A 19,661-nucleotide genomic window follows, 5' to 3' on the forward strand; every position below is an offset into this window, starting at 1 on the left:
TGATTGATCTTGAATAGGATGCCCCGGAGGCAATTTCAAAAGGGGCCTTTACCCTCTGGATCCAGCTGTGAGAGAGCGTTTGCGTTTTCCCAAAGTGGATGCGCTTGTCTGCACCATATCTAAACAGTTGACTCTCTCCATGGAGTGAGGAGTGGTCTCGAAGGATGTGCATTATACGCGGATTGAATCTATCTTGAAGCAGGCCTTTGACCCAGTAGCAGTGACCTTGCAGATTGCTTCCTGTTGCACTCTTGTGGCGCGTTTTTGTCTGCGTCACTCTCAGGAGGTGGATGATTCGGAGCTGAATTCCAGAGCAGTTATGGAATCCATTGCCGCCTTTTTTTGCTCATGTGGGCTGTGATTTGTCCGTACCTCAGCCATAGAAGTGGCTTCCGTAGTAGCAGCCAGACATCAGCTATGGTTGCGGAATTTGTCAGCTGATGCAGCCTCCAAGGCTAATCTTACAAAAATGCCCTTTAAAGGATCACTCTTGTTTGGGAGCAAGTTGAAAAAGCTGGCCAGTAAGTGGGGCGAATCTCTAGTTCCCCAGTTACCAGAGGATAAGAAGCAATTGCAGCACCCCTTTTCTATGAGGTGTCATCTCAGAGGTTCCAAGCATTTTCGTCCCTTCAGAAACCCAACCTTTTATAGGACTTGGCCTTTTGGTAGATCTGTCCTTTCGTCCCCAACAGTTCAAGAGAGGATCAGGCTCTGGTGGCGGATAGTCTCGACGATCACATCGGATCAATGGGTCCTGGAAGTGATAATCACTGGAGTTTTGCGGCACTCTTTGGGACATGTTCATGATGTCTCCTTGCCACTCCCAGCACAAGAAGCAGGCAGCAGAGTCTACCTTGATAAGGCTCCTCAAATTGAGGGCTATAATTCCAGTACCTGTGCCCCAGGAAAATACAGGACGTTACTCTATCTATTTCATCGTACCCAAGAAGGAAGGTTCCTTTTGCCCCATCCTGGACCTCAAGAATGTCAACACACACCTGCAGGTAATTAATTTCCGTATGGAAACTCTGCGCTCCGTGATAATGGCCGTACAACCAGGAGCGTTCCTAACCTCCCTCGACCTCTCTAAGGCCTACCTTCATATTTCAATTCAGCAAGAACATCAGCGTTTCCTACGCGTTGCGGTACTGGAACACCATTATCAGTTCTGGGTGTGGCCTTCATCCTGGCCACCGCCCCCAGAACATTTTCCAAGATTATGGGGTCGTAGCGGTGGCACTGAGGAAAGAGGGAGTCCTGGTGCACTCAGATGACTGGTTGATCCGGGCAAAGTCATTGAAAGAGTCTCCCAGTGACCAGCAGGGTGACTTCCCTGCTTCAGGAGCTTGGTTGGGCCATAAATATGGACAAAAGCAGCCTCAACCCCTCCCAGTCCCTGGAATATCTGGGAGACCAGTTTGTCACCAAGCAGGGCAAGGTCGTCCTCCCACCTTCATGGATAAGGAAGTTGATATCCCAAGTGCGGCGGTTGATGATAGTTCCACACCTTGGGGAGTATCTTCAGGTCCTCGGTTTGATGGCGTCAACCCTGGAGGCAGTACTGTGGGTAAGGGCACACATGCGGCCACGTCTGCTCTCCCCTGCTGTTGCGCTGGAACCCGCTGTCTGAAGACTATTCAATTCATCTCCACCTACCGAGGGAAGTATGTTCTCGGCTCCAGTGGTGGCATCAGGAAGCCCACCTGTCAAAGGGTGTAAACCTGTCCCTGCCGAACTGGCTGGTCCTCATAAACGTGAGCCTCCGGGGTTGGGGAGCTCACTGCCAGGAACTGACGGCCCAGGGACGTTGGACCAAGAAAGAAGCACTCTGGAACATAAATAGTCTGGAAGCCTGAGTGGTCAGATTGACGTTTTACAGTTCAGCCACTTACTGCAAGGTCAGGCGGTCAGCATGATGTCTGAGAACGCAACAGAAGCCTACATCAACTGCCAGGGAGGAATCAAGAACCAGCAAGTGTCTCTGGAGGTAGATCTTCTTATGGAATGGGCTGAATTGAATCTACAGATGATCTTGGACTCCCACATCGCAGGAAAAGACAGCATCAGAGCACACTTTCTAAGCAGGGAGAGTCTGGATCCGGGAGAATGGGTATTGTCAGCCAGAGCCTTTCAGCTGCTGGTAGATCGCTGGGGACTCCCGTCCATCGACCTGCTGACCGCATCTCACAATGCGAAGGTTTCCCCAATTCTTCAGTCGCAGAAGAAAGCAAGCTCTGGGGATTGACGCCCTGGTTCAGACCTGGCCAGAAGAGGACTTACTATACGCCTTCCCCCCCGTTGCCACTACTGGGCAGGGTCATTCACAGGATTGAGCACCACAGGGGATTAGTCCTTCTGGTGGCTTCAGATTGGCCCAGGTGCCCATGGTATGCAGACATGCGAAGATTTCTGATGGAGATCCCCTGGGCCTCCCACCGCACAGGGACCTGCTCCAGCAAAGTTTGGTCCTTCATGAGGATGTGACTCTATTTTGTCTTACAGTTTGGCCCTTGAGAGGCCGCGCCTAATGAAGCGGCGATATTCGGCGGCAGTAACTAGCACCTTGCTCTGTGCGTGGAATCTCTTCATGTCCTTAGCGTATGTGCAGGTCTGGAGAGTATTTGAGGCCTGGTGCAAGGAACGCAGTGTTACCCCTCGGACGGCCAAAATCCCTCTGGTTCTGGATTTTTTTACAGGACGGCTTGAATGAAGGATTGTCCCTTCTCTTTCAAGGTCCAAGTAACGGCTCTCTCTCGCTTCAGAGGTGAGGTGAATGGAACCCTCCTGTCGGTGCATCCGGACACGTCCCATTTTCTAAAAGGGGTAATGCATCTCTGGCCAGTCCCCTTGTGGAATCTTAATCTAGTATTGGAATTTTTGGCAGGGCCCTCCTTTCGCCGCTGCGCAGTCTGCCCTTACACCTGTTCACCTTGAAAACTGTGTTCCTGGTGGCAGTATGCTTGGCTCGTCACATCTCTAAACTACAGGATTTGTCGAGGTAGGGAATCATTCCTCCAAATGACTCCAGGAGCATTACAACTTCGTACCATTCCATACTTCTTTTCTTGCCCAAGGTAGTCTCGGAGTTTCATGTGAATCAGTTCATTTCATTGCCATCCATAGGTAGGCATAAAGACATGGAAGAATACTGCCTCCTCCGCCATTTAAATGTCAGTAGGTTCTGGATGCGGTATCTGGAACTTTCAGAACCGCACAAGACCAGACCACTTGTTTGTTCTTCATGGTGGAAGGAGACAGGGCGAACCAGCTTCGCGAGCTGCCATAGCTCACTGGATCAAGAAGGTAGTTATTGGAGCATATGTAGAGGCAGGAAAGCCATTACCCTTCCAGGTTAAAGCTCATTCCACTAGGGCTCAGGCAGTATCCTGGGCGAAAGCTAAGTTGCTGTCCCCCGTTGACATTTGTCGAGTGGCGACATGGTGGTCCTTGTACAGCTTCTCCAGGTTCTATCCACCTGGACATTAAGGCCCAAGAGAATGCAGCCTTCGCAAGGGTGGTGCTAACCGGATTGCAGGCAGTCTCCCACCCCGATCGGGAGTAGCTTTTGTACATCCCATTGGTCCTGAGTCCATCTGGCTACATGCTAGGAAATGGAGAAATTACTTACCTGATAATTTCATTTTTCTTGGTGGAGACAGATTCAGCATCCCGCCCACGGCTGCCCAAGAACGGTGCCAAGGAATCGTCCATGAAATGAATATCTATTCCAAGAGGTTACAGATAAGCTGTCGCCCAATTCCTAGATCAGGGCATCAGCTGGGATTCAGCGTTTGGTTGAGTACAGTTAGTTATCCGTCCTTAAGTTTTTAATCACGTTTTAATCAAGTTTGTTCAATAGTATGTCTACAATGGCTTTTGAAGAGCATACTGAAGGGCTGAGGTCACTGCAGGGGTGTATCTAGGGTGACAGCTTTGAAACCTGATTCCGTCTCCATCTGCTGGCAGGGGAGCATATAACCCATTGTCCTGAGTCCATCTGTCTGCACTAAGAAAAATGAAATTATCAGGTAAGTAATTTCTCCATTTGAAAGGGAATTGATACCAAGAGTTGTCTGAAATCCTGCTCTGTTGTTTGTGCTCTGTGGATCAAATGAGAGGCTAAACCTCATCTCAAGCCATTGCTAGATAATTAAACATATGTGTTTGACCTATGCAAGGTAAGTTAAATATGAACCAGCATTTGTGAAGGCCCATTCTGCCAGGGTTATATTTGTCTCTTAGATGGGGAGAGTAGAGACCTTAAAGACAGGTACCTGGAAGTCTGCATATACTTTCACCCAACATTATTGGTTTAATAAATATCAGGAAATGCAACTTTTGGGTGCAGAGTACTGGAGGCAGCATCAGCTCTTTTTAGAAGGGAGGCTGCTGTGTCAGGTGTGGGTTGGGATATGTCAAATCACGCTATGTATCTTGATTATGGAATGGTAAGATTGGTAAGTTTTGATAATGGGTTGATGCTGTAAAATGTCAATTATTTTAGGACTGCTATGGAAAGCGTACTGATTGGAGAAAAGAACTGTTACCAGGGAAAGTCAGGAAGTACATCAACATTAAAAAGATTACTCGTAGATTGTCTTTATTCAGTATTATATAATATGGCTTGTGTGATGCGATCTTTGAGAAATTAGTTGTTACAAAGAAGGTGGTATTCTGACTTAGACATGGAAGGCCAATTAGAATCTCCTCTAAATTTAACATATAGGGGCGATGCAAAACAAACAAAAGCACTGAAAGCGGGTGCTGAGTTTTCAGCGCCCGCTTTCCTGTCACACCCCCAGGCACCTCTCCTTGGGGCGCAATGCAGTATTAAAATTAGGGGTCGCACTGTCAAGGAGGTGCTAGGGTCGATTACATACCCCTAGCGCCTCCTTGACAGCGGACACCTGGGAGAAGTTGATTGGCTGCAGCTGTCCGCCGCTTAAGAAAACGGATACTGAATTTATCGGCGTCCGTTTTCCTAATCTGCATACAGCCATGGGTTCGGAAAACGAATGCTGGTTAACTGAGCATCCGTTTTCCGAACCTGACTGCCGGCACCTTTAAAATAATTTTTTTTAAAAATCTTTTATTCCTCTAACTTAATATTGCCATGATATTAAATTGAAGGATGTACAGAAACCCAGTATTTTCTGCATTTCTGTACAACTTTCTGGGGGCGCTCAGAAATTTAATGCCTGCTCTGGGCAGACGTTAATTTCTGAGAGTGAAAATGTGCATATTGCACGCACTTTTTTTTTTTGCATTTGGGACAATGAACTAATAGCCTCATCAACATGCATTTGCATGTGAATAGCGCTGTTAGTTTCGCGGTGCATTGGACATGTGTTGTGGAGGCGCTAATCCCCTTTTAGCATAAGGGACTGTGGACACGCGTATACAACCTGTATCCAACTGCAGATTAAACAGTATGCTCGACTGAGCATACTGTATTGAATTGGCCCCACAGTAACATAGTAATGACAGCAGAAAAGGGCCAAATGGTCCATCCAGTCTGCCCAGCAAGCTGCTTATGTTTGTATCTGTCATGCTGTTTAGGTTACTCTTAAGGGTAGCAACTGCCACTCCAAGAAGTTATCACCTAGCCATATGATAAATCATTAAAAATAAATAAATAAAAAAAAAAAAATACTGCTAGCAATATTTTTTACTGGGTGATGAGTAGCCTTGAAAATTGAGAGTGCTACTTGACATGCTTTGCTTATGGACTTGGCCGTAGAAGCAGTCCTATGCTTTTTGCCTTATGTCTATATATCCGTACCCCAAAACATAAAAGTCAGGCCCCATATTGGTTGTCGACTCAATCCAATTTCTCTTCCTCCCCACCACCCCCCGCCGGCGGAGAGTGATGTTGCATCAAAAGCATCAAGGCTTATTGGTTAAGGGTAGTAATGCCATGCCTTCTGTTAAGGGTAGTAACTACTGCTCCATGCAGAGTACTGCCATGTTTCAGTTCCTTAGACCATAAAAGTTGGGGCCCTCGGTTGTTGTCTAAATCAAATTCTCTTTTTCCCTCTGCCATTGAAGCTGAGAGCAGCGTTGCAGTTGAATCAAAAGCATCAAGGCATGTTGGTTAAGGGTAGTAACCGCCACACCAGCAAGTTACCCCCATGCTCCCTTTTCTTCAATTCCATCCTCTAGCCTTTAGGGATCTACATGCCTTTGTGAATTCTTTGACTAATTTCATCTTCACCTCCTTCTCCGGAAGATCATTTCAAGCATCCATCACCCTCTCCATGAGAAATATTCTCCAACATTGGTTCTGAGTCATGACCCCTAGTTCTACTGTTTCCTTAGGTTTGAAGTTTGTGCATTATTAAAACCTTTCAAGTAACTGAAAGCCTGTATCATATCTCCCCTGCATCCTCCTCTCTTCCAGGGTATACATTTTAGATCCTTCAGCCTCTCCTCATAAGCCTTCAGATACTGACCCCACACCATTTTGGTCACCCTTCTCTGGACCGCCTCCATCTTGTCTCTATCCTTTTTGAGATACGGGCTCCAGAACTGAACACAGTACTCCAGGTGAGGCCTTACCTAGGACCTGTACAAGGGCATTATCTCCTCCTTTTTCTTACTGGCTATTCCTCTCTCTATGCAGCCTGGCATTCTTCTGGCTTTAACTATTGCCTTATCACATTGCTTTGCCATCTTCAGATCGCCAGACACCATTACCACAAGAGCCTTTTCTTGACTGTGCATATCAGTCTGTCAATCCCTATCACATACAGCTTTTTTGGATAACTGCATCCCAGATGCGTAACTGCACTTCTTGACATTGAATCCCAGCTGCCAAATCTTTGACCACTCTTCAAGTTTCCTTAAATCACTTTTTATTCTCTCTGCTCCTTCAGATGAGTCCATTCTGTTGCAGATCTTAGTTTCATCTGCAAATAGACAAACTTTACCTTCTGTCCCTTCTGCAGTGTCGCTCACAAAGATACTGAACAGAACCGGTCCCAGTATTGAGCCCTGTGGCATTCCACTTAACACTGTTCTCTTCAGAGTAGGTTCTATTTATCATTACACACTCTGTCAGTCAACCAGTTTGTAATCCATGCCACAAGCTTTGCTTGTCTTGATATGTTTTACCAATGTACTTCTTTAGGTATGTACCTATGTACAAGTTCATTATTTCTGTTTTTTGTATCCCATGCTTTGTGTTTGTCCTTATAAGGAACTGATATATCTTTATTTTGCAGTTTTGAGATTTTGCCTATTTAGTCCCTCCCTACACAGCCTTTGGGCAAAACACAGGACTGTTAAGCGATGTACTGCTTGTTGTTTAGATTTATACTTTGAAGTTTTCAACATCTGAAGCACTCAATAAATTTCTAGTATAAGTGATTTCTCGTGATCTCTTTACACTGGAGGTCTACTGAAGGTGCTACCACACACTTTTTTTAATTTTATTTATGACTTTGAATGTGTGATCCTATAGCCCATTTTCTCTTTGCTAAAACATTTAACATTGTTTTAACTAATAAAAAGGTTCCCTGGAACTTGATGTTTTGTATCCTGGGTCACTGGACAGAAAACATGTATATAGGTAAACATCATAAAATCTTTTTGGCAAAGGATGTCTTATAGCCAAGCACTGATTTTGTCAATAGTTGGAAAGGGAAAGTCAAGATATTGCTTTATGGCAAGCTGGTATATTGGACCTCCTCCTTGAATATAAAACAATAGCCATAAACCACCCAAATCGAAATTGGTGTTCTCATGGATATGGCAGTCTTTTATTTTGGCTTCTACTGCTGCTTAATTTACTCCTGGGGGAATTCTGTGCACAAAAACTTAAATTTCTGCAAACTTTGTTGGTCAAAATAACACAATTTACATGACAGTCTTTAAGTAATTCCATTTTAAATTAATACAAAAAAAAAGTTATTTAGAGATGCAGAATTTAAAATATTTTGAGTGGAATTTCCCTAGAAATTCACTGTAAGTGTCCCTTCCACTCGCTCTCCCTACTTCCCTGGTCACTTTGCCTTCTTAGGCCCCAACTCCTCCACCTGCCAGTATCTCTCCCCTCCACCTCTCAGCTTAACCCCTTCCACTATCGCCAGTCCCAGAGTTTGACCCCGTTCTCAGTATTGCCCCTCACACAGGCTCCCTCTGTCCCTCTCTGTCTCACACACATGCTCCCTCTCTCTAGTACACATACACACACCCTCATACAAGCTCTCTCACGCGCACACATCCCCTCATATAGGGTCCCTCTCTCTCTTGTATACACATCCACACCAGCTCCCTCTCTCTCACGCATACATCCTCACAAAGGCTACCTATGTCTGTCTCCCCTGCACCCCTTCAGACAGGCTCTGCCTCCCAATACACAATCCCTTCACTCAGGCTAGCATGCTCACATAAACACGATCCCCTTTTCATATACACGATCCCTTTTTCATACACATGAGCTCCCAATCTCTCACGCACATACATACTCCTTCACAATCTCCTCATATTGGCTCCCTCTCTGGCACCCACACTCAAGGATCCCCCTCACCTCCCATGCTCTCACACCCTCCCCTTTCTTACACCCCTCTCCCTATTCACTCTCACCGGGGCCTTCATCTTCGCTTGCTCCGTTCGCGGCATGCCAGAGTCTCCTCTGCCATTTTCTGCGCAGAATTTGGCAATTCTGCGCAGGGGGGAATTCTGTGCTCCACAGTAGCGCAGAATTCCCCCAAGACTATTCATTGTAGCTACAGAAAGGTATTGGGATGAATTTCAGAAATAGATGTTCATTGATGATTCAGTTTTGGTTAACAATCACCTGCTAAGATAATTATATTACCTTTTTAAATCACTTTTAAATCTTTTGGGGTTGTTTTGCATTTGGGAATCCAGTTCCTTCAGAACCAGCTTCTGATAGGTGGCAACATATATGAGCCTTCATTCACAGCTACTTGGCTTTTCCCTAGCTTATCTAGCCCCCAACCATTACAGTAAAAAACATTCTCAGCCAGGGTCATACATATCAAGCTCCTTTCGGGACCCTGCAATCAGGGTACCTAACTTCTGCCATTTGGTGTCTCCCATTGCACGAAGACTATGACTTTCTCTCTCATCAGGGGCTGTGAATGCTGCCTCATCAGCATCATCCTCAGCCCTGGCTGCCTGGGAGCAGAAGATCCAACATGGGAGTAAAACCCAGGTCTTCCACATATTTCTGCCATTGAACCACCAGGCAAGCCCTATTTTATTTTGAACTGTAGCTTTGAGTTTAAATATTCAGTTATATAACTTATTTGAAACAGGCAGGATATACACTAAATTTGAAATTTATAAAATAATGGAAAAGTACAAAGAAATTTATACATTGATATGCAATCCATCCTTAGACCCCAATATAGGGAGAGCTCAGAAAAGGACACTGGGATCCTAGACCTTAATCAGAAGAAAAATAAATACGGGAAAGAGACTGTGTTATATAGGAGACTGAGTACATTTTATTTATTTAAAAATTTTATATCCTGAACGTATCCAGTGTTCATGGCAAGGAACAACAATAAGATACACAAAATCAAACAAAACAAAATGGTTGATATACCAGTTTTCCACTGTAAAAATTCTAGAATTTTAATACTAAATACCATCACTGCCATGGGCTTAATCAATCCTGATCTCTGCTATATACCTATAATTGATCTTTTGACATTCCAGAGAAGAAGCCTGGGTGCACACTCATTGTATGTAAGACAATTCAGGTGAAGAGTTCAGTTGACAATTAAAAGTCGTGTATGTAATGTCCCTCTCCCTTGTACCTTGTTCTAAAGTAATCATAACATGTAAAGTGAAAGCATAGGAGGTAATTTTCAAAAGGATGTACTTGTGTAAAAATAGCATATATTGTAGCAATTTTCAAAAGTCCATTTATGCACTTGAAACCTTTGAAAATTACTTCCATAGGTTTTCCAACTTTTCTCTACAAACAAACACTTAAGAAAACATATGGCATGTTAATGACAGATATAGGTTCAGATTTATATAAATGTTTTTGACTGCAAAAATAAGTTTTTATAGTTCATTTTAACTTTTGTAAAATCACTTGGGTTTTATTTATGTTTTTAATTGCAAATGACTAGAATGGGAAAAGGTCAGATAAAATGGATGAATCGTCCTGTAGTTGCATTGCTAAGATTAATAATGTATTCATACTTTGGATAATTAGAGGTTTCCTAGTGACTTGACTGCTACATGCAGTCTGTAAATATACATCTGGTTCAATGCTTGTTGGAACTGAGTGCACTTTTGTGTTATACATTGGGTGCCTGGGTTATTTAAAGTAACAGTGCCATTCTATTTTACCAGATGAACGTGAGGCTGTTCAGAAGAAGACCTTCACGAAATGGGTTAATTCCCACCTGTCCCGTGTGTCCTGCCGAATTACAGACCTGTATACAGATCTTCGTGATGGGCGGATGCTCATTAAACTGCTGGAAGTGCTATCAGGAGAGAGGCTTGTAAGTATTTCACCATATGTCACACCATGCTCACATTGTTGGGTTTTAATTAAACAAACTGTGTGATGGCATAAACCATACTGTACAATTGATTAAAGATAATTTTATCAGCATGAGGAGTAATGTATATATATTGCTCCGCAGGGTGTTTTCTCTACATATACATTCTAGCATATAACAGTCCCTGTCAACTTGTGCCATTTTATCCTTTGTTGCTACAGAATGCACTAAGCTTGCTGTATATCATTGGAGAACTGCCTGATCCTCTCTTGGGTGAATTTTGTGTGGAAGCTATTGTACATCATGAAAATGGCATGTAGAGGACCATTTTCAAAAGGGATCTAGCCAACTTACCACAGAGTTAGGGGGCTACATCCCTTACTTGTAAATTGCCCCATGCCAAGTTTAACTAGACAGCTATATTTAGCCACGGTAAATATAATTATTCCCATAAGTTGGTAGAGGAGAAAACTACTTTCATGTATCGAATATTCCAATATATGCGCATCTTTTCCCCCTCCTATTCTACCCCCAAATACACAAGAGGCAAAATACATGGGTACTTTTCTACTTGTGTACTTTTAGTGAATTTCCAAAGAGAAATTATCTCTATAATTTCTGTTTGAGAATTCAATAAGAGTAGGCAGGAATAAAATTACCCCAGTACCTGTCCATTATATGACTATGTGAAAGTCATTCCCTTAATGTACTAATGGTGTATAGCCACCTTTCTATCTAATTGTTCTAGTGTATAACAGGGTGTGCAGTCTTATGCCAAAGGAATACCAACATGAGACTTCAGAAATTTGTAGACTTGATTCCTGAAATGCAAGCATCCATATGTGGGCCTCTTGCAGGACTCCAGCAATCTGTCGGGGTGATGGAAGCCATGGCACAACTCTCTCCCCCCTTCTTCCTCGGCCCTTCCCTGATGTGCCGATGACACTGCCAGGGGAGGGGGAAGAGCAGTCACAGGCTGATGACATTGTGGCCCATTTTAAAGGGCCGCAACCGAGGCATATCCCGCCTCTGTTACTTGCCAGCTTTGGATCGTGTCTGCATCCAGAACTCCAGCCAATAGACATAATCATTGCATGGTTCCTCGGATTACTGCCTTAACAGTGTGGTAGCACGGAGCCAGCAGCAGGCAGCTCAATTGGTCAAGTGTTCTGGGGGAGGGCAACACGCGGTCAGGCAGCGGGGAGGGGGAAGGAGTCCCATAAGGCCAGGAACAATCTCTTGCCTGACACAGAACTCAGCCTTAGCCATATCAATGGCTGTGGGTTTGAATCCCCACTTGGCAATTTGGAAAAAACAAAAAAGGTGGAGGAATCTGGATGGAGCTGAGGCGAAGACTTTGCTATGCGGTCAAAGCAATTCCCACGCAATTAGAGGGTCATCATCAATCCCAAGAAGTTAGGTATCTTGGGTTGTTTCCAATCCCCTACCAAAATGGACATGACAGAGCTCGCAGGAGTACAGTCTGCGTTCAGGGGCTACCTCAAAACTGCTCCGGCACCGACCCCTGCATCGAAGGCCCAGGTGAACTCATGGTGTGGAAAAAAGGGGGCTATGTCTACCAATTCTTTCTGGAACAGCTGAGCCATTTTATACCTGACTTCACCACAGAGGGATCCTGCCTTCATTGCCTGGCGAGTACCCCGACAGCTGAATCAACATCGGGCGATAGCCCCAACCCATGCTGATGCCCCTCCTCCCCCCGTGTGGATGACAAGAGCCGGAGGTGCTGGAGGTGTGCGTGTATGACAGAGCACAACAATAGAGCTCCTTTGTGTGTGCCAAGTGATGATGAACTGGATGCCTCCATTGTATTGCCTTCCTTTGCCTGTCATTCTAACTCTTCGTGTTTTCCTAGTCCAGTAGTTGTTCATTAGGGCAGATATGGTGACTTGATTAGTGTGAAACACCACTGGGGTCTTCGGCTGCCTTCTTGTTTAAGAACATAAGAAAATGCCATACTGGGTCAGACCAAGGGTCCATCAAGCCCAGCATCCTGTTTCCAACAGTGGCCAATCCAGGCCATAAGAACCTGGCAAGTACCCAAAAACTAAGTCTATTCCATGTAACCATTGCTAATGGCAGTGGCTATTCTCTAAGTGAACTTAATAGCAGGTAATGGACTTTTCCTCCAAGAACTTATCCAATCCTTTTTTAAACACAGCTATACTAACTGCACTAAACACCTCCTCTGGCAACAAATTCCAGAGTTTAATTGTGCGTTGAGTAAAAAAGAACTTTCTCCGATTAGTTTTAAATGTGCCCCATGCTAACTTCATGGAGTGCCCCCTAGTCTTTCTACTATCCGAAAGAGTAAATAACCGATTCACATCTACCCATTCTAGACCTCTCATGATTTTAAACACCTCTATCATATCCCCCCTCAGTCGTCTCTTCTCCAAGCTGAAAAGTCCTAACCTCTTTAGTCTTTCCTCATAGGGGAGTTGTTCCATTCCCCTTATCATTTTGGTAGCCCTTCTCTGTACCTTCTCCATTGCAATTATATCTTTTTTGAGATGCGGCGACAAGAATTGTACACAGTATTCAAGGTGCGGTCTCACCATGGAGTGATACAGAGGCATTATGACATTTTCTGTTTTATTCACCATTCCTTTTCTAATAATTCCCAACATTCTGTTTGCTTTTTTGACTGCCGCAGCACACTGTACCGACGATTTCAATGTGTTATCCACTATGACACCTAGATCTCTTTCTTGGGTTGTAGCACCTAATATGGAACACAACATTGTGTAATTATAGCATGGGTTATTTTTCCCTATATGCATCACCTTGCACTTAAGGTAATGCACACTGAGGGTAAAGTCTATACTAGGTTCTCTCTATGTATATAATTACATCAACATAAGAGAACTCATGAATATAAACATATGGTATTTGTATAATTTACATTTTTTATTCATAAGATAACATATTAAAACAATCCTAACTAGACAAAAAATTACTATCTAGCGCAAACATACACACCTCACCCCACCATTCAGTCTCTCACTTTAAAACCACCCACCATGAATTGCACAAATCCCATGTGATACCAATAAAACCCAGTTTACCCCAAAATATATAATAAGTATAATACACTCTAATTGTTTAACATTTGAAAAGGATAAACATTTGGTAAATGCTTTCACATTGTCACAGCAAGTCCAACAAAGCTTATCAATTATTCTCCAAAATCATCACAAGGTTTCCGCCCAATGACTTGTATTATCCAAAACTTTCCAAGACAACGTCAGCATCATCCACTGGATCCATCCGAAAAGGGCACCTTGTTTCACCCGTACTCCCCGGGCTTCATCAGGGAAAATATATCGCCAACGAACTTCTACATTGCCCTCTTTTCACTGTCTTAAAAATAATTCAAAAACATTATAAACAATCCAACAGCCACTAATATAAATATCTATAACCCATCAAATCACAAATTCTACCTTTTATATTGCTTTCTCTGCATTGTCTTAAAATTTGCACCTCCTGTCTTTAAAACCCAGCTCTGTATGCAATAATCTTTCAACTCGCTGGAAGAAACTACTTCATGTTCAATTGTTTTATCTCCTTATCGCAGGTTGCTCACACTGCAACCAAAGAAACAAAATGTAATACAATGTAACAAAACTCTGCTTCAGGTAAGCAATATAAAAGGTAGAATTTGTGGTTTGATGGGTTATAGATATTTATATTAGTGGCTGTTGGATTGTTTATAATGTTTTTGAATTATTTTTAAGACAGTGAAAAGAGGGCAATGTAGAAGTTCGTTGGCGATATATTTTCCCTGATGAAGCCCGGGGAGTACGGGTGAAACAAGGTGCCCTTTTCGGATGGATCCAGTGGATGATGCTGACGTTGTCTTGGAAAGTTTTGGATAATACAAGTCATCGGGTGGAAACCTTGTGATGATTTTGGAGAATAATTGATAAGCTTTGTTGGACTTGCTGTGACAATGTGAAAGCATTTACCAAATGTTTATCCTTTTCAAATGTTAAACAATTAGAGTGTATTATACTTATTATATATTTTGGGGTAAACTGGGTTTTATTGGTATCACATGGGATTTGTGCAATTCATGGTGGGTGGTTTTAAAGTGAGAGACTGAATGGTGGGGTGAGGTGTGTATGTTTGCGCTAGATAGTAATTTTTTGTCTAGTTAGGATTGTTTTAATATGTTATCTTATGAATAAAAAATGTAAATTATACAAATACCATATGTTTATATTCATGAGTTCTCTCGCCTTGCACTTAACCACATTAAATTTCATCTGCCATTTGGATGCCCAATTTTCCAGTCTCACAAGGTCTTCCTGCAATTTATCACAATCTGCTTGTGATTTAACTACTCTGAACAATTTTGTGTCATCTGCAAATTTGATTATCTCACTCGTCGTATTTCTTTCCAGATCATTTATAAATATATTGAAAAGTAAGGGTCCCAATACAGATCCCTGAGGCACTCCACTGTCCACTCCCTTCCACTGAGAAAATTGCCCATTTAATCCTACTCTCTGTTTCCTGTCTTTTAGCCAGTTTGCAATCCACGAAAGGACATCGCCACCTATCCCATGACTTTTTACTTTTCCTAGAAGCCTCTCATGAGGAACTTTGTCAAACGCCTTCTAATAATCCAAGTATACTATATCTACTGGTTCACCTTTATCCACATGTTTATTAACTCCTTCAAAAACGTGAAGCAAGACTTGTTTAATACCCATTAATACATTGCTTAGAGCCCCTAACCCTCTCCCTCTTACATCATTTTAATATTTACTTGATTAATGCCCAAGCAATTAAAAAGAAAATGAACAAAGTTGCAGATTTGATTTGCAAATACTCGCCTGATTTTTTTTTATCACTGAATCCCAGCTTCTATCTTCTGATGCCATTTTGCTCAATCAAATTTCTCCTTCTGGTTACACAGCCATTTCCCAGCCGAAAAAAAAGGGTGGGGAGGTGGACTTTTAATCATTTTATAAGGACAACTTTAAGATCCCAAGAAGACGTAGGTGGCGACTCTCCCTATGAATGTTTGGTCCTCTTTTCTGATGTCTTGAGGTTATGTCTGGTATATTGTCGTCCTGCATTACTCTCCCATGACCTTTCCCCATTTTTTGAATATCTGGTCTCATCCAAGGCTAGCTTGGATAATATGATAATTCTAGGAGTCTTCAATTTGCAAATTTCTGGAGAGGCTGTGTCACCCAAGGAACTATCTATCATTATTCTTTCCTTCCTGGGGTGGGATCAGCTTATTTCCTCACCTACACACAAGCATGGCATTATTCTAGACCTAGTTTTTGATAAAAGTTCTCTGTTGAACACGTGTTGATTCAGTAGTAATCACTCCTGTGCCTTGGTCCGACTATTTCCTAATTAATTTCAAAGTACCATGCCTGTCCTTTTTAATTCTAATGGACCCCTTATGACTAGAGGATATATTGATATGCCAGAACTTAGTGAGATCGCTAGTACAAATTTGAGTTCTTTTTATCCCATCAATAATGATGAGTCAGTCTGTAGTTCGTCCATAATCATTACAAACTACTTTGACCTCTATCGCCCCTTTAAAACCTAAGAGGAAATCAAAGAGAAATCTTTCTCCCTGGCTGACAACAGATATTAGACTTATCAAAACACAATTACGGCATAGTGAATGACGATGGCGTAAATATCACTCCATCGGATCTTTAACAGACTATCGCTCTCTGCTAAATATGTATTGCTCTGCTATTCAGGATTCAAAACACACCTGTTATTCTAAACAGATTCACGATTTCTGCTATAACCCCAAAGAACTCTTCAAAATTGCTAAATCCCTCACTAACTCCTTACCTGGATCATTTGGTAACTCCGCCATTTCAAGTAGACTTCATAGTAAAGATTGCTTGAATCATTTCACAAGCAAAGTTTCCACACTCTCAGCTTCTTTTTCTACTGTACTAGACTGACTTTCCTCTTCTATTGTTCAGTCAGAAGCCACCTGGAGTGAATTCTATCCCTTCTTTTTGTTGGAGCTTGGCCAGGTCATTGCTAAAATGAGCCCTGCACGTTGCTCTTTGAACCGCTGCAACAGCTTTGTGTTGAAAGTGATCAAAGAAGCTTTACTTCCATCTTTCCAAGTGCTAGTCAATCTCTTTTTCTCAGGGTATAATTCTCATCTGCCTTAAAGCTTCTGTTAAACCTCTTCTAGAGAAACATGATCTAGATCAGTCTGATCCTTATTATAGGCCAATCTCTTCTCTTCCCTTTTTTGGTAAATTGATTGAAATTAGTGTTGTCCTTTAATTGTCAGATCACACTCAGGCCTATCCAGTACCGAGCGGTAGGAAGAGCTGCGTTAGTGCCTACGGCACCCGCGGTTACCGCCCGCACAGTGCAGCTCACCTACCGCTCGATCCTGAAGCCTAATTATATGCAAATGTAAGCCGCGTCCGAAAAGCCTTAGGCCCGCGCAACCCAGGATACTGGATAGAGCGCCTATACAGGATCCTGGGTGCGCGGGCCTAAGGCTTCACGCCACGCTGGTATCTGTCATTTCAAATGTCATTTGAAATGACAGATACCAGGAAGTCGGGACTGCCAGTCCCCCTCCCCTCCTCCCGAAGCAGGGCGCGAAAAGCAGCCTTGCTCCGGGAGGAGGGGAGAAGAGACACTGACAGCAATTCGCGAAGCTTTCCCCCAACCCGAACCCGACCCGGACCCCCAACCGGACCGCTGTCAGTCTGTTCTCCCTCCTCCCGGAGCAAGGCTGCTTTTCGCGCCCTGCTCCGGGAGAGGGGAGAAGAGATGACAGCGGCGAAACTGAGCGGCGAAGCCCGAACCCGACAAGCGACGAAACTGAGCGGCGAAACTAAAAAAAAAAAAAAGAAAAGCAATTTTTTTTTTTTTTCAAAATTGACAATTTTGGTTTTTTTCCAAAAGCGACTTACTTTTGGGATCTGTCAAGATCCCAAAAGTAAGTCACTTTTGGACGCAAGCAAAACTTACTTTTTACAGCCATCTGCAGGAACACGACCTGGCTCCGTAGCTCCTCCCGAAGACAAAGATGGCCGCCTGCACGGGGAAAGCGTGCAATTGGCCGCTCAAGACGTGACATCGTGACGTCACGTCTTCAGCGGCCAATTGTACGCTTTCCCGTGTCTTCGGGAGGAGCTACGGAGCCAGGTCGTGTTCCTGCTGTAAAAAGTAAGTTTTGCTTGCGTCCAAAAGCGACTTACTTTTGGGATCTTGACAGATCCCAAAAGTAAGTCGCTTTTGGAAAAAAACCAAAATTGTCAATTTTGAAAAAAAAAAAAAATTGCTTTTCTTTTTTTTTTTAGTTTCGCCGCTCAGTTTCGTCGCTTGTCGGGTCCGGGTTTGGGGTTGGGGGGCCGGGTCGGGTTCGGGCTTCGCCGGGTCGGGTTCGGGCTTTGCCGCTCAGTTTCGCCGCTGTAAAAAGTAAGTTTTTAAATTTTTTGCAGGTGTCCGGGCTGGGGGAAAGCTTCGCGGCTGTCAGTGTCCCCCCTCCTCCCGGAGCAGGGCGGAAGCCGCCCTGCTCCGGGAGGAGGGGGGACACTGAAAAGTCGCTTTGCCGTTGCAGTCTCCGTGGCAGCCCCAGTCCGGACATCGGAGGGGGGCTGCAACGTTTTTTTCACTTTTTTTTTTTTTGGCTTCGGGAGCAGGGGAGAGGACTGGGGCTGCCACGGAGACCGGCACCCATGATCGCGGCGGGGGCAGGTGAGCGGGGTCTGGGGGAAAGCTTGCCACCTACCCTTACCCCTGCCTCTACCGCCTGGGTCAGGGTAGGCGGTAAGTTTGCAGGTTAAACGCGCGAGAAAACGGCAGGGAAAGGTAGCGTTAGTCACAGCGCGGGTTACGGGATGCTAGGGGAATAGCTAATTGGCTCGTTTGCATGCAATATCGAGCTAATTCGCTCGTTTGCATGCAATATGCATGCCGCGGGCGGAAGGGTTACCCGGGGAATTTAGGACGCGGTAGAACTAGGTTAAAGGGGATTCGGGATCGCAGGAAGGGCTAACGCAGCCGGAACGTGAGTTAGAAGCGGCTTAGGAGCAGGGTAAACACGGCCGCACTTTACAGGATAGGCCTGACTGAGACCAAGCCAATTTTAGACCCTCATCAGTACAGCTTTAGAAAATCTGAGTGCCGAATTGTTAATTTTGTCACTTCTGGATCCCTTTAGAAGAGGTTTAGACTCGGGGGAATAGTTATATCCTCATCTCTTTAGACATCACTGCGGCTTTTGACACAGTTGATCCTGCTATCCTTTTTCATCGTTTACGTGAAAGCAGCATTTCCAGTGCTGTTTTGCAGTGGTTCTCATCCTTTCATTCAGACCGTCACCAATGAGTTGAGTTCGACAATTTTTCCCATTGGGCCGAAATTACAACTGGCCTGCCACAAGGATCAGCACTTTTAGCTACACTTTTCAATGTGTTTATTTCACCATTGTGTAAAGTGTTAGCAGGGTTGTGCAAGGGTTATAAAATATACACAGACAATATTCAGTTTTTTGTTCGGATCCATTCTTCTTGGTCTGAGATAGTGGATTTGGTTACCCTGTGCATGTCAACTATTGAGATGGTTATTTTATAAGTTGTCTCTTGACCTCTCCAAAACACGCTACACACTTCAATTTTGATCGATAATACCTCTTTTGTGCTTGATTCTTTCATCCACAAATTAGGTGTCTTAATTGATCCAATGCTCTCTTTTCGACCCCATGTTAAAAGTAGAATAAAGTCTGGCTTCTTCAAACTGTGTGTACTTTGTGGTCTCAAACATGTGCTTGATAATTCTGATCTTTGGACAGTAGTACAGGCCTCTGTTCTCCCCATCGTGGAATATTGTAGCTCTATCCTTTTGGGTTTACCAGCAGTCACTTTAAAACCCCTGTAGCTGCTGCTTAATACCTCCGCTCGACTCATCGCTGGCACAAGCAGACGAGATCATATCACTCCTAGTCTCCATTGATCTACACTAGCTATCCATCGCTGAGCGTATAAAGTACAAGGTTGTAGATCCAAAATGTTGCGCTAGAGGCAGGACGCGTCTCGTCTCTCTCCTTACCTTGCTGAAATATTTCTAATAATGCCCCATTCGGGATGAAAGTGGAGGGCCCATGAGAGGCTGATTTTGGAAGCC

General features: G+C 43.9%; 1 protein-coding gene across 3 annotated transcripts in view; it reads left to right on the plus strand.

Annotated features, from left to right (window-relative positions):
* SPTBN1 (spectrin beta, non-erythrocytic 1) overlaps window positions 1–19,661 on the plus strand; it is a 724,701-nt gene that overhangs the window by 326,419 nt on the left and 378,621 nt on the right. For all 3 annotated transcript variants that reach the window (XM_029593444.1, XM_029593446.1, XM_029593445.1), the window contains one exon: window positions 10,339–10,490. In XM_029593444.1, the coding sequence (XP_029449304.1) occupies window positions 10,339–10,490 (152 nt within the window). The remainder of the gene's footprint in view (window positions 1–10,338; window positions 10,491–19,661) is intronic.

The sequence above is a fragment of the Rhinatrema bivittatum genome, chromosome 3 (genome assembly GCF_901001135.1).
Source record: "Rhinatrema bivittatum chromosome 3, aRhiBiv1.1, whole genome shotgun sequence".
NCBI lineage: Eukaryota > Metazoa > Chordata > Amphibia > Gymnophiona > Rhinatrematidae > Rhinatrema > Rhinatrema bivittatum.